The following is a 16,310-nucleotide window of genomic DNA, read 5'->3' on the forward strand; positions in this document are numbered from 1 at the left end:
AAGAAAAAAGGTCATGCCCTCTGAAATGAATCAGAGGGCATGACCTTTTTAGATGAAATATAGTTACAGTGACTGACAACTATGTCTCTAATCGCTCCTCAAAGGGATAAAGGAGAAACAATTCAATATGCCCACTTGACCTTCAAATCCACTTTTTACATTTAGTCTCTTGGAGATAGCAGAATAATCTGGCAGCAAACAGTTTGTTTACAGTGGAGAAGTTCAACCTTTTGAGAGTGAGGTGTGTGTGTTTATGGGTGCGCGATGTGTGCGTAATTATGGGTGTGCACGGTGTGTGTGTGTGTGTGTTTAGGTTGTATGTTGTGTGTGAGTTTATGGGTGAGTGGTGTGTGTGAGGGTAATGAGGGTCTTTGTCAATATATTTTCATGCGAGTGCATTTAAAATATATACGTGTAGGCTTGTTTATCGATGTTTTACCTGTATGTGTTGTGTGGTTGTGCATTAAAGAGCAGGACAGAAATATGAGGAGCAATATGGGCTTGAGACAGAGACAGAGACAGAGAGAGAGTGAGAGTGAGAGTGAGAGAGAAAGCGAGAAAGACAGACAGAGAGAGTGGGAGAGTTCATCTCGAGAGCGTGAAGCAGGCGGTGGCAGAGTCGTCACCGGTTTACACTAAAACCATCCACACAGACTGCTTTAATATGGAGCACCTCCAAGCTACTTCCTGAGCAGCGGTTATTATTGAATTAGTCCAGGGAGCTCATTGAACCTGCAAGTGTGCAAATGTGCGACGTCACTAGAACGCAAGGAGACAGCCTACAAAGAGCAGAGAATAGAGGGAGAATGACAAAGGAAGGATGTAAAGGAGGACCAAAGGCATCAAGCGAGGAAGAAGGGGAATCGGTAACCGATCCGGGGAAGGTGACATGGAATAATTGATGATCAGGTTAAGCACGGGTCATTCTTACACTCCGTTAATGCATTGTCGAAGTTCCTTTTTGGAGAGCTCTGCTAATTCAGTTCCGTATCCACTGTTAAAATGCCCGTGATTAGGGGTTCAACAGACGGTCATTACATGGAGGTCTTTGGTAATGAAAAGATCGCTATCGGACCAACACTGTAGCGATAATATCAGCCTCCGCTGGCTTTGCTACCAAAGCCCCTTTTTTTCTTACTAATATTGCTACTGCTATTAGGCCACTCATTAGACACAAATGCACTCATTAGAGTGGATTCAACTGTTCACACGCTGTGCGTTAACAAAGTTGAACCTGATCAAGTGGACTGAACGTAATCCAACACGACACCAAGGGACTCACGGCACGCACGTCAATACAAAGCACGTGGGTCCCACCGGAGCACGGAAGTTTCTCTCGTTTTGAACAAATGTTGTGCTTGGTTAGTTCATCACTCAGTAGAGAGCGTAATCTGTGGAATCAGGGCAAAGTGGATTAGGAGATGAGAGGGTTTAAATCAAAGAGCCTTCGCATACTTTAATTACCCATCCCGTTCCCTGACACAACACACATTGTTATCAGCCCTCGCATTCAAATGGCGGTTTCTTCTTTTGCAGCCCCCCAGTGAGATTGTTATTTCCAAACATGCGTGTGACCAAAATTCACAAATCACAAACACATGCCGGCGTTAAAATAAACGTTTGACGTGATTAGTCATATTCAACACAATGCCGTGGTTTGTGTGTTTGTAGCAACAAATCCCTCATGGCTTTTGCCACACCAATGGTGGAGTGTTTATGCATGGGCACGCGTGTGGCGCACACATGTGTGTGTGTTTGTGTGTGCATATGTATGTGTATCAGTATTTGTATGTGTGTGTGTGTGTGTGTGCGTGTGTGTGTCCCTTTGTATTTCTATGGGCACAGAGTCAGTGGCAGCTCACTGTACCTCACAATAAATATAAGGTTATATTGCAGTCACCACTAACTAACGCTGCATTCTGAAAGCAAGCAACCGTGCACCCCTGCATCTTTATGCCCGCTGCTTTGAGGTTGAAAGCTGGGAGAGTTGCTAGCGAGTGGAGCGTGTGAATTAATGAGCGAGTACACCAGATAGTGTGAGCGGACTTGCGCAGACATTAATGAGCAGGTAAATCTGAGGTGTAATCTCGGATGAAGACTCAGGTAGTTGGACGGCTTCCATCCCGGCTCTCGGATAAATAAACAAGTGGTTCTGGGTGCAGACAGATCTTCGTGCGGACGGATCTGTGTGCAGACAGCCAAGCCTGCACAAGCCATCCCCTGGAAGCCACTGATCCGCTGCCCAGACTCCAGCACCAAGTGGTCTGGCCGTGTGTGGATGTTCTTGTGTGCGTGAGAACATGTATGATGTATTGAGTGTTACTGTAAGAAAAACTGTGCGTGTGTGTGTGTGGTGTATGTAGATGTTTGTGAGTGAGTGAGTGAGTGTGCGAGCGAGCGTGTGATTAAGAGCAAGAGCAAACTGCAAACTGTGTGTGTGTGTGTTTGTGTGTATGTGTTGTGTGTGTGTGTGTGTGTGTGTGTGTGTGCGTGTGTGTGTGTGTTTGTGCGTGTGAATGTGTGCGGGTGTGTGTGTGTTTTAGTTTGTGTGTGTGTCTGTGTCTCTGTGTGTCTGTAATTGTGTGTATCGGCAGCCGACTTCAAAGTAAGGAACGTCCCCTTCATCCATTCCTCCCCTCACAGGCAGAGACCTCGTAAACACCTCAGCCAACTGATGGAAGAACACACAGTATCCCAGGTGTCACCACACACACACACACACACACACACACACACACACACACACACACACACACACACACACACACACACACACACACACACACACACACACACACACACACACACACACACACACCGTTTGCAGTTTCCAACCGACGGCATTGGTTCAGTGCCTGGCTATGGTAACTGAACGCTGGTAGAAAACCAAAGAAACTTGTTACCTGATCCCCACGAGGTGTCAAGCATTCAGGCGATAGAGAGTCAAGACTCAAGACAGCACCTCAGTTTGGGCGTTCATCAAAGAAATGCTAATAGAAGGGCAATTGAAGTAGCAGTCACGGCATGGATATATAATTATGCTTAACGCTCTGCCTTTGCTCAATAGAACTCAAGTCGTTTTTTGGCCTTTAATATTAAATCGACTGAACAAAAAAAGGATTATAATCTTGACTTAAAATGTTGGCGAGCTATTCACTGGAAGGATATTTGGCAAAGGAAACAAAAAGAGACCTCGGTCTATCGCTAGTCACCCGATGCCCTCAACTTGATTCGCAAAGGCACACACACACACACACACACACACACACACACACACACACACACACACACACACACACACACACACACACACACACACACACACACACACACACACACACACACGCGGCCCTGCTCGACGAGGACATCTGCTGAGCTAATAAACAATAAGCTTGACAAATTGTCACTGTCCAATCACTCAAGTACCCCACCGGCCCCCCTCCACCCCTCATAATCACCCCACTGAATAAGCCATCAGCGGCCGGGGCTGCGGACATGAGTGACGGCTCTGCAAACCAATAGATAGGCTCGCTGGACCGGAGCCCAGCTGCCTGAGTGGAGGACACCGTGATTCATGGTCAGAGGGCAACTTGTGAGCGAGCAGATAGGGAAATGAGCAGACAGCCACACGGTCAGACAACCGGCGGCTGAGGCCCGGCAAGTCGGCTTGCTAAGGCTGGGAACCCGTGGTGAGAAACTTGGAGATAGAACCACTGGTTTGTGACACTTTCATAAAGTTAAAAGGAAGGAAAACAAGTACCTAGTTAGGAAAACGGATAACAAGGTAAGGTCATGAGTGCAAATTCTGTGTGTGCGTGTGCGTGTGTGTGTGTGTGTGTGTGTAAGCTCATGAGTGCAAACTGTCACCATTGTTATTATGTGTGTATTGTGCATCAGTGCGGTTGAAGTAAAGTATATGATGTAGCATTACTTCCTTCATGGAAAGCTACCTTGGAAAGTTTGTATGGAACCAATCAGACCTTGAAACGCCACATTCAGCCGAGTAACCAATAGGTCATCAAGTGATTTTGTTAGAGACTAAGGTCTGCTGTCTGCTGACGAGAACATGGGGCTGGGGGGGAAACGTTCTCTCTCGGCTGATGTTGTGACAAAAGCAGAGTGAGCCCACTTTGAAAAGGCTATACAAAAGTTTGAGTGGTGCAAGGTTGGGTAGAGTGCGTGTGGTATTTGGTGAGGGCACAGAAATAATTATGCTTTGGTTATGATGACCTTTCCTTCTCCTGACTCCAGGAGTATACACCAGAGGAGGAAAGGAGCGAGGAGGATCCTCCTATTCCCAGAGGCAGGGCAGCATAATGCTGATTAGGACAGGAAGCTTAAACTAAAGAGCGAGTGCTATATAGGTTCTGCAGTCTTTAAAGAATGATTCTAAATGTTATTCCATGAGCTATATAGTGTGACAATGCACCTCACGTACACACACATGGACACAATGCACAATGCACATACACACACATACACACACTGCACGTACACACAAACAAACAAAAGCGCACAAACACACCTAAACAAAATGCACACACACACACAAAGAAGTCACATAGACACAATGCACACACACACACATACACACACATATACACACACACACACACACACACACATACACACCACTAATCTTAATGGCGTGGGGGTTGACAGCAGCCCCGTTAGGCCCTAGAATTTTTATATCTGTCAGAAACAGATTGAACCACTGTACCCTCCACGGGACTCTGTGGTAACGGAAGATGGATAAAGCCATGGCACACTTTCACAGACTGAAACATAATTAGGGAAGGTCTCCGCGGATCGTTAATGGCCATTTTTACTACCTATGGATTCGATCAACCTTCAATAAATAACAAAAAAACTGCCCCATTTTCGTATTTCAATCTGACACAAAATGGAGCCCGATCCATCCCTGTATATCCAGCCTCTATTTCCTCAGTTTGAGTCTGGCCGCTGGCGAGGCCGACCGAGGCTGAGGCTGGGCCAGAGGACAGGGCGATGGCATCAGAGGAGAGCGGGTGACGGAAAGTAACAACACAAGAAAAACGTTTAGGATTTAAGATTATAACCAGGCCTCTGATAGGAGGAGGAGGAGGTAACCTCAGACATCAATAAATTGCGCTGTCAATCACTGCAACCCAAACCGAGATGACAAAGGCAAAGGGGGGGAAGAAGCAGAGGCTGCTGGGAAACTGCTGCTCCCCCAGAGAAGGCTTTACTCAGTACTGTAAGCCTCCGTGGGCCCGGGGAGGGACAGCGCACGGCATGACGGGGAGACGGGGAAGCTGCAGGCACCCTTTCATCGGCGCGTCGACTCCGACGGAGGAGAGTCGATTCCGGGTGCATGCAGCTTTTGTGTCACTTGCACTTCACACAGACTGCTGGAGTCCTCTACCCACGCGGGATTCTGTCTACTAACACACACAGACACACACACACACACACACACACACACACACACACACACACACACACACACACACACACACACACACACACACACACACACACACACACACACACACACACACACACACAGGTAGACACACACAGACAGGTGGACACACATGCACAACCAAACAAACACACACAGTACATGCAAACGCGCCACACACAACCAAACACACATACATACACAACCAAACACACACACACACACATCAAGCACGCACACACATACACACGCATAACTAAACACACACATACATGCAAACACACACACACACACACACAGACCCACACATACACAACGAAACACGCACACATCCAAACACACACACACATAGACTGCACCAGACAAACTAAATGTGTGTGTTTGTTCATGTCTCTGTTGACAATCGTACATGGGTTGCTCTGTTCTTGGTTACAGTTCCTTCTGGGGGGAGGGACGGTTGCTTTGCGGTGAAAACAAGTCAAGCACGAGTCGGCCTGACGTTCCTTGCATCCACCCTCACAATCCACACAACAGCGCACCAGCGCTGGGCGCAGACTCACCGATGGCCGTGTTCTCGTAGATCAGGAGGTAGGTCTTGAAGAAGTAGTTGTTGAAGCTTGGCGGTTGGTTGGAGGCTGTGGGGGGGGGGGTGGGGGGGCAGAGGGCAAAGGAGCATTTACATCGACGTCACGGTGAATGGATACAGCTGTTGCATAACATAGCGTGTGGGCACCACATCGACGCTCTGTTCAAGAAAAGGTCTCTTCTGGCTGAATCGCTGCTTAGGACCCCTGTCTGTTATGTGAGTGATCGTCAAACCTGTCTATACCCTAGGCTCCATTTTCCTTTACGAGGTTGTAAATGTTAGTTCATTAATACACAGTGAGGTCAAACATATGAACAATAGGGGTGGGACAAAATATCGATTAGCCAATATATCATCTCCCTTCTTTGTGTGATACTAGAATCAATACACTGGCGCCAAATATAGATTTTTTCATTTTGAAAATGTAGTAATTAATGCAATTTTTTATATTTGAGTTAATAAAATAAGGCGCTCTTAAACGATTTCCCTGTTCCTCGAGGTGGCGCTCAAAATATGAATAAGGGAAACTTGATTGGAAGTGAAGTAACCAAAGAAGAGTAACTGAAATATTAAGTTTGGACCATGAATAAAGAAAGAAATCCAGCACTTTACCTTTTCACAGTCATTTGTTGTCATCCTTAAACATATATTGTGATGTATCGTCATAGGATTGACTAACAATATATTGATAATTGCAGTATCGCATAACTTGTCACATTGTGAGGTACCCTGCGATTTCAACCCCTAGTCTATGCCCTTGGCTTCATTTTCCTTCACGATAAAGGAAAATGGTGGTAAATGTTTAATTCAAATTAATCAAAATGCAGTGCGGTCCGACATATATAAACACGTGGGACGGGTCTACGTGGTAGGAAGGGAAACGCACGGGCGCCCACACGCATTGAGCGTCCTCTTTCAATTTATTTAAATGTATTCCAGACCCTTTATTTCCTCCGTTGTTTGCACAAGGCTGCCGTCTCTACCTGTGGCTTAATTAGCACCGAGCAACAGAGTGAGCCCTCGAAGGAGGACCGGGGAGAGAGAGAGAAAATAATCCCAGCTGTGATCATCCCCTCCAGTTATCACAGAGGAGAACTGGGCCAGTGTGCCAATGGGTTACGTTGGCTGGGGGGGTAGGAGTACACACACAGTCGCACACAGGTTGGATTAAAGGGAAGGGTTCAGTATCGGTGTGGAGCTGCTGAGAGAGTAGAAGAGGGAGATAGAGCGGGAGACAGGGAGAGGAGGGGAGAGAGATACAGAGAGAGGAGGGGAGAGAGATAGAGAGGGAGAGAGGGGGGGGAGAAAGGGGAGGAGAGTTAGATAGAGACAGGAGAGAGAGGAGGGGAGAGAGAGACAGAGAAAGAAGAGGAGAGAGAGGAGGATACAGAGAACGAGGAGGGGGGAGAGAGCAGGAGAGGTATAAAGAGACGGAGAGAGAGAGCGGGAGAGAGGTGGAGAGGTAGATAGAGAAGGAGAGAGAGACGAGAAGAGGTAGATAGAGACGGAGAGAGAGAGGGGGAGAGATAGAGAGAGGGGGGCGTAGGAGAGGGAGTCACATAGAGAGAAGGGGAGAGAGATAGAGAAGGGGCGAAGCGTGCTGGCAGGCTATAGCTCTGAAGCGGTAAGCCAGTGATTAACCAGTTGCCGTTGACGGAAAGAGGTTGTGGAGCGAACGCAGTCACGTCCACCGCTGGTTCAGTACTGCATGTTATTGGAAGTGTCCTGTCCGTCAGAGACACACTCTTCAGCGCACCGTCCAGGCAGTCTTTCTCTCTCTCTCTGTCTCTTTTTAGACTCAGAGAGGAGAGAGCAGCCATGAGTTAATGACAGCTTGAGAAAGTGGCGATGAGATAATGGCAGCAAATAAATCGCAGCCCTATGGGGGAGTGTAATATTGTGTGGGGCACGCTCAGTGAAATTGTCTCGAGAAAGATGAGTTAGGACAGGGAGAGTGGTGAAATGGAATTGGTGATCGGTAATGGATGATGGTCATTTTGGATAATATTGTGCAGCACATTGGTATTTAAGGCCCAGTGATCCTTTCGGAGTAAATCTTATCATCCATATATCATATAATTTGTAGTCTATAATTTGTTGTCTATAATTCTCTGTAAAAATCTCCAAAATCCAGAAGGGGGAGTCGTGCTTGTCCAGAATAAGAAGATTGATGTCCCTTAATTACTTCAAAACCAAATCGCTAACACTTTGAAGTAATCACATTAAACATTGAGGGCTGTTCAATCTCTCAAGTGAAAGACTTTGCCGTCGTTTTCAACCATATGCTCACTTTTTTCCGTACCGAACGTTGATTTTCCGTCTTAAAAACATTTGACACAACAAAATGTAGGCACATAAAGCAGATGCGAGATGCAAGATTACTGAAACCCACTATTCTCCGGTCTACCAAACTTGACTACCAAGCCATTACTGTTGTTCAAAGTCGTGCTAGAAACAGGAAAATAGCTCATCTTCGCGCTTCTTTATCGGCCTCCTGTCGGCCCGCTGTTGAGCACGGTGAGCATTCATTCATTCACTCACTCTGAACCTCACCACCACAGAAACTCACCTTCAGAGAAGGGCTGGAGCATGAGGAAGGGAAGGAGGAGCTTGGCCAACGTCATCCTGCCACCTGATCCCACACAGCACAACATCGCCTGCACCTGAAACACAAACACACCCCTGCGTGAGAGGAGATACTGTTACAGTGACGTGAAGATGAACCACACACACACACACTTGGGTGACCAGAGATACAGTTACGGTGAGGTAAAGATGTAACCAGCACAATCCACTAGCTGGGAGCAACGTAAGGCCCAAAGAAGAATTCATTTATAATAAGCTACAAGCTACCAAATCACATGACATGTGTATCAGAATATTATGACATTAATGGCTCCATATAATGTATACAATACAATTAATTGATGTGTTTGTGTGGTTGTTTGTGTGTGTGTGTGTGTGTGTGTGTGTGTGTGTGTGTTTGCATATGTGTGTGTGTGTGTGTGTGTGTGTGTGTGTGTGTGTGTGTGTGTGTGTGTGTGTGTGTGTGTGTGTGTGTGTGTGTGTGTGTGTGTGTGTGTGTGTGTGTGTGTGTGTGTGTGTATCAGAGTCAAAGAAACCAAGCAAAAGCTGACTTCACTGCAGAGGCTCATCTAAAAACTTTTTAATAGCTATAATTAACATGACAATGCTAATTGTCAGACGAAGATTTGGTGTCTGAAGTAAAGCACCGGGGAAAAGCAAATAGTAAACGATGTTTTCTCATCTGGCACACATTAATTTAGCGGTGAGGTAGAAATAATGACGCATAATCCAACTAATACTATACTTTGCGGCGTGGTTCGGAGGATGTGTGTCCCGATCTCCCTCGCGGTTGGAATGAGTATGTGCGGTGTGCGTGTGCGTGTGTGTGTGTGCGCGCGTCGGCGCTATCCGTTTGTGGGAATTCTCAGAGACATGCCGTTGCAATCCACTGCACACACGTGGATGCGCGCGCGCACACACGTGGATGCGCGCGCGCGCACACACCCACACAAAGCTGCAATCCGTTCATACACCTGTGACTAGGACTGCAGTCGGACGCCGCAAACATGCTAACGCTACACAAACAGAGTGACAGTCGGCCTGACTGTCCTACATGTGGCGCTGCTTTGGCGAGCGCGCTCAAAGTACGTTTGCACGCATGAGTGAGGGCGCCCTGTCAGAAGAGGCGAGGACAACTCATAAACGCCTGCTGTCTGCTCCCTTGTCGGCCCCTTCATAATCCCCCCCCTTCTCTCTCTCTCTCTCTCTCTCTCTCTCTCTCTCATCTCTCTCTCTCTCTCTCTCTCTCTCTCTCTCTCTCTCTCATCTCTCTCTCTCTCTCTCTCTCTCTCTCTCTCTCTCTCTCTCTCTCTCTCTCTCTCTCTCTCTCTTCCATCACTCTGTTTGTCTTTGCACATTGCCTTCGCTTTCTTCTTTTCTCTTCTTTTCTCTCTACCTCCCCTCCACCATTTCCTTGACAACACTGGAGGAGGTACACCTGCTGAAACCTCAATCGCCGAAATTCCTCGGTCGATCCTATATTTTATTTTCCCCTCCTCGTCTTCCCTCCAAACCCCCCTCTGCATGGTCTCACAGTAGGGTTCTCACCGGGGGTTAAACGCCGTAGCTGTTCCCTTAGCGTTCCTCGACGAGGAGGACAAACAGACTTTATAAAAAGATTGTGAGGAGGGATAAAATCAACGTGCGTGTGTTCTTTCTCTCGAGTACTGTTGTGTAAAGAACTAGGCCACGGAGATAATTCGGAATTCAAATCAGACAAAGAGGCAATAATACACAGGTGAGGTAGAAACTGAATGTTAAGAAGGTAGAGTTCCAGACAGTGGGTTGTGTGTGTGTGTGTGTGTGTGTGTGTGTGTGTGTGTGTGTGTGTGTGTGTGTGTGTGTGTGTGTGTGTGTGTGTGTGTGTGTGTGTGTGTGTGTGTGTGTGTGTGTGTGTGTGTGCGTAACTGGATCTCCATTAATAATTTATCCTCCAATTGCTAAAAACATACCTATAATTATTTGAATGATTTAAACGTATCAAAATGCATTCAAATTTCCACAGCCCAACTCACACATTGAATTAATATGAATGTGTAAGTACCCCCCCTGAAAACAGTTGCAGTCTAAAGAAGACACTAAATAAATTACCATACATACTTTTCATTCGGATTATGTTACCCCAGCATCACGGTACAGTGATGTGCCTTGCTCATGGGCAGCTCTTGGTGAAACCTTTGCCCATTTTCTCCCCGCCTGCCTCCCCCCCCCGCGGGCTGTTGTCATGTTGGATGGAGACCTTTCACCCGCTCAAACTCTGATTGTATTAGTAGGCTTGTTATCCTGGAACACATTCACAGCTGCCACCTCCTGCCTTTCATGAACCATTGTTTTAATCACACTCAGAGCGGCAACCCAATTGTACCCAGAAAACCCCAGGGCAAGGTCTTAAAGTGCTGTGGTGTGCTATGGCTATGCTAGCTAAGGTGAGGTGGGCTAATGGGATGTAGGAGGGGAACTCTCGGCTAGCAGTTGTTAGCAGTTGTCTTTAGACTTCAACTGTTTCCAACATTACTACATATCTAGGGGGGGGGGGGGACTTATACATTCACTCTAATCCGAGGTGTGAGTTGTGCCACGAAAAGTGGACATTTGAATGCATTTTGATAAGTTTAGATGATTCAAATAATGGCAGGTATGTTTTTAATCGATGTGAGGAGAAATTAGTCATTTAATTCCAGTTCCAGTTCCAGTTCCAGTCACACACACACACACACACACACACACACACACACACACACACACACACACACACACACACACACACACACACACACACACACACACACACACACACACACACACACATATACCTAAGAACAAACTACGGAAGCCTCAAAGTCACCTCACACATCTCCTGTTCACAAGGATTCTATAACCTGGGGCGGCAATACACCTTCACACAAACACACAGCCCATCCCGAGGGGGATCTGCAGGTGGTTGGATTTGATGCATATTCTGAGACAGTGCTTAAGTGAGAATGTTGTTCTTCTGCAGCAGCATGATGCACCTCCGGCCTGTTTGACATGCGGCGGCACCATTCAACTTGCGGCAGTCCAACGAGCAGTCGCCCACCTCAGTGGGCGACTGCTGTGACAGCTACCCTTCGTATTAGCAAGCTGATGTTGTGAGGCTAGTTGCTGATGGTGTTGCGTGTGCATCACCCAGCGACCATGCCCCAATTCGTTCACCCAACCAGGGGGAAGACAAAATGACATGGACATAACGAGAGGTCTCTGACTTTAAACGTTGTTATGGTAAATATGTCGGGTAAAAGGAGAACCAAAAAGGAGAAAGAATAAAGAGCTAGAGAGAGTGTGAGCAATCAGGAGGGAGCAGGAACAGGAGTAAATGTCAGACGCCCTCTGTAAAGATCAGGCTAACGAAAATGAGGCTGCAGATCTATAGTGGGTCAAACAAACGATGTGAAGCCAGGAAACTACTCTGAAACTGGATCTGAGCGGCTGCAGAATTGGCTGGCACCAAGGTTTGCTAAATTCCAAACGGTTCTTCTACCATGGTATGAAAATATAAATAAAACCACAACACGAGCAACGGATAAACAAACAGTTCCACTCCTACACCACTGCCCAGGAGAGGGTCCCGGCTGGGTTCCAGTTCTGGTTAATGACTGTTGTTGGCTACTGTTTATCTGACAGAAAGGGACAACAAGACCTCGCATACTGAGGAGATGTTGAGAGCCAACGTATGGAGCGACATCTTCCCTGCAGAGGGAGCATCGGGTCTCCTGGCCGCCCAAACTCTTTCCTTGTATGCCAATTGAATCTAAACTCCCCAACAAAAATCCTTCCCATGCGTTCCTTATGTTGGTGAGAAAAACCCATGGCTAATTGGCAGCGGATCCGAGGCAGATTAAAGCGACAGTTGGTCGTGTCAAAGAGAGAGGGGCTTGGGCAGGGGGGGGGGGGGGGACTGGTAATTGCTCTGATGAGCTGAGTAATGTCTTCCTTCTTCACACACACACACACACACACACACACACACACACACACACACACACACACACACACACACACACACACACACACACACACACACACACACACACACACACACACACACAATCTCTTCGTCTCCATCTCGACACACGCGTCACTGTCTGAAAGCCTCACTCAGCATTCGTGGCTGAAAATGACAAAGAAGGGAATGACAAGGGGGGGAGAATGGCGTTCCGGACGCACCGAGGGGGGGGCCCTTCACCCATGACAGGGACGATCCGGACTGGCAGGGGCACGCACGTACTGGTGGGAGGGGTGGAGGGTAGGGGGGTAGGGGGGCGGGAGGGTCGTAGGGTAGGGTGGGTGGTAAGGTCTGAGGGGGTGGGGGTGTTGGGTGGCACGGGGTGGGGTCGGTAAGGTGGAAGGTAGGGTGCTGGTAGGGTGGAAGGTGGGGGGGTGGTAGGGCAAGGAAAGAGGCATGAGTCTTGAGGGTGGCGGAGAGAAACCCATCATATTTTAGCACTCCTTTTAATCTGGCAAATGGAACAAAAGATTCCTTTTAGGAGAGAAAGATAGATGATGGGTGTAAAATATGGGTGAGGCCCCGGGTAACTCAGGGCCTCACTCTGCGAGACGGCGGGGTGGGATGGAGGGCTTGTGGTGGTTGTTCAACATCCACCGACGGTTCCCCCCCGGCGTCCTCCCCTGCAGCAAGAAGAACCGGTGGTTTGCTGCTGCTGCTTTGCATCCTGGGAGTGCGGTCGGACTGAAGTCTCCCCTCAGATAAAAGATCAGTGGCTGGCTCCAAGGCAGGGGAATTGTCGGTGGGGGAGAGATCGGGACCGATGCCCGGACAAACCATCCCCCTCTCCCCCCGAGAACCCAGCCTGTAGGCACTTTGATCCAGTGTGGACGCATCTCACTCAGAGTACTCGGGGAGAACTGAGGGGGAGGGGGGGGGGGGGACGACGACACAGACAGACTGTGGACAGGACTTGGGGAAGACACTAATTATGAGGAGCAGGGTGGTAGTGTTGTGGGACAGCACATTCCCACAGCCTGTCAAGACTGCTAAGCACACTATCCTATCTGCGCGCACACACATACACAAACACACACACCTGCGTGGATACACACACACACACACAAACACGTGCGTGGACGCACACACCCACAGACGCACGCACACACAGACACACAATCAATTACGGTGTTGAGGCTTCAACCGGCGATAAATTGAGAATTACAATTCTCCCGAAGTGCCGCACACTGGCAGCTGGCGGAGACAGTCAACAGAATTCATCAGGTTTTCCTTTCCTCTTAGAGGAACACAAGAGAGGCACGGCTGACACTGTTGTCGCAGGCAGAGTTAGTGAGGACTCAGTCGTAGCTACGGCCGCTGGTTTGAGTGTGTTTAGAACAAAAATGATGAAGCCAATCAAATAAATTGCAGGAATAAACAAAATCGGTTATTACAATCACTTAACGGGCAACAGTGTGCGAGTGCAACGGAATGGAATTATCGAGTTCTACGATTGTATAATTCCACAGAAGAATTCCACAAGAACTATTTTCAAAGACTCTACAGCAATTCGGATTTTCAAGAAATCAATTGCAAGTGTTGGAAAAAACAAAACAAGACTCGCCATTGAACCAGAGAAACAAGCACATAATGACACTAGTTAGGAACAAAGCCCGGACGCCAGCGGCACCTCCATTGTTCCTGAGTGCAGGCTGACAAAATCAGACCATCTCAGTTCTCACTGTTGGGCCAGAGATGTTGTGGTGAGGGGATAATGATGCACTCTCACAGCCAGCGCCCTTGTTGACGAAAACACCTGGATCGATAAGCTGTCAAGGCACCGCGCCCGGGTTCCCTTCAAACCCCCGGCCGGTAGCACGCTGAACCGAGGTATGTGGGGGGTATATGTTGTTTTCCATGTTACGGATCAAATGGGGGCCCCGCTATGAAACAGAAGTAAATAACACGCTCTTGTTTTGAAAGGATGGCTGTCGGACAGGGCCAGGCAGCGTTGGTCCCGGCACGGTCTGCGGTCGACCTGGATGCATCACTGAGCGATAAACGGTAAACGAGGACTGCATTTATGCAGCGCTTCTCTAACCAGTGGCCCCTCAAAGCGCTTTTCAATGTTGCCCAACATCCACCCATTCATTCATACATTCACAAACCGACGGAGGTGTAAGCCGTGCAAGGTGACAGCCGGCACGTCGGGAGCAGTCAGGGTTGAGGTGTCTTGCTCAGGGACACCTCGACACTCCGGGGAGCCGGGGATTTGAACCAGCAACCTTCCGGTTACCAGCCAACCCGCTCTACCTCCTGAGACACAAGCCGCCGTGTGGCCAGACAGACCCTACCTTCTAATTTATAAAGGTTAAACACATGTAAATCACTTTGGATTACAGCATCTGCTAAATGAAAGCACAGAGACGGACCGTCGCAAAGAGTGTTCTCCGCAGGGGGTGCGCTTGTGTGTGTACACCTCACAACGTACACACAGGGGAGGAGTGAGAGGGCCTGAGGACACCCGTTCATCTCACTCTCGTTGTTGGCGCCGCTGTCATCCCGCCCGGCCGTCGGCCCCCTCTCCCCCCTCTCTCTCCCTTCGTGTGTTACTGTCGCCACCGACGACTGGTAAAAAAAAACCGCTTAGCACCTCCTCTCCTTCGAGATGACCCCTGCGTCTGACTGCTCACTTCTCCTCAACTCACAATCCTGTTTACCCCCTCTCCCCCTCAATCCCTCTCTCCCTCTCTCCCCGCCCTCCCATTCCATCCTGCTCTCTCTCCCTCTCCCTTTCTCTCCCTCTTGTTCAATCTCTCTCCCCTTCCCAGTCCATCTCACTCTCTCTCCTTCTCTTGCTCTGGCTCTCGGTCTATCCCTCTCTATCCTCTCTCTCCCTCTCTCGGCCAATCTCTCTCTCCCTCTCGTCAATCTCTCCCTTTCAGTCAATCTCTCTCTCTCCCTCTCGGTCAATCTCTTTTGCTCCCCCTCTCTGTCAATCTCTCCCCTTCTCAGCCTATCTCTCTCTCTCTATCTTTCACTATCATTCGTTCTCTCACTCTCTCTCTCTCTCTCTCTCTCTCTCTCTTTCTCTATCTTCCACTCTCTCCCTCTCTCTCTCTCCCTCCCTCTCCCTCTCTCTCGCTCTCTCTCTCTCTCCCACCAACTGACAAGGCTCTCCCGTTGCTGATACAGCCATCTTGAACCTTGTTGTCCTTAATAACCCACACTCTACAACCCTTGGCTTCCTCTAGTCTCAACTCATCATGGGATTTTTTCCAAATCCTAAACTGCTTCAGGATGAGATTTGAATGTGCAATGTTCACACATGATGAGAAATTGAGACTTCCAAGTGTGTTGATATTGTTGTGCAGCGAATCCACGCTAGTAATGACCAGAGACAGAGGACAACGTCTGCAATGTCCTGATGCTCACCCATACTAAAGCACGACACAACACGCTTTCAAAATAAAAGCGCCTACCAAATAGTATGAGCAAACAGCATTCAGACTAAGCTGCCCTGCTGCCAGAATGCGGCCAGCGGTCAGCTGCCATGCGTTCCAGTGGACGGCGAGGATTTCATGGTAACGGGGGCCGAGGGAGGCGTGCAGGAACTGGTGCATGCACCTGTAATCCTGGCCCGGGCCCCGCGATCCTGTCCTCAGCACCGCTGTCCTCTCCACCAGCGCCACCTCTATCCCTCAGTTCTGCCT

The 16,310-nt window shown here is 48.5% G+C and overlaps 1 protein-coding gene across 1 annotated transcript in view; it reads right to left on the reverse strand.

Annotated features, from left to right (window-relative positions):
• Window positions 1-16,310, reverse strand: part of LOC130404941 (cadherin-23-like) — a 131,503-nt gene that overhangs the window by 112,349 nt on the left and 2,844 nt on the right. Inside the window, exons 2-3 of the mRNA XM_056609890.1 lie at window positions 8,599-8,692; window positions 6,004-6,078 (exon numbers count right to left, since the gene is read on the reverse strand). Of these exons, the coding sequence (XP_056465865.1) occupies window positions 6,004-6,078; window positions 8,599-8,683 (160 nt within the window). The 5' untranslated portion in view covers window positions 8,684-8,692. The remainder of the gene's footprint in view (window positions 1-6,003; window positions 6,079-8,598; window positions 8,693-16,310) is intronic.

The sequence above is a fragment of the Gadus chalcogrammus genome, chromosome 15 (assembly GCF_026213295.1).
Source record: "Gadus chalcogrammus isolate NIFS_2021 chromosome 15, NIFS_Gcha_1.0, whole genome shotgun sequence".
Lineage (NCBI taxonomy): Eukaryota > Metazoa > Chordata > Actinopteri > Gadiformes > Gadidae > Gadus > Gadus chalcogrammus.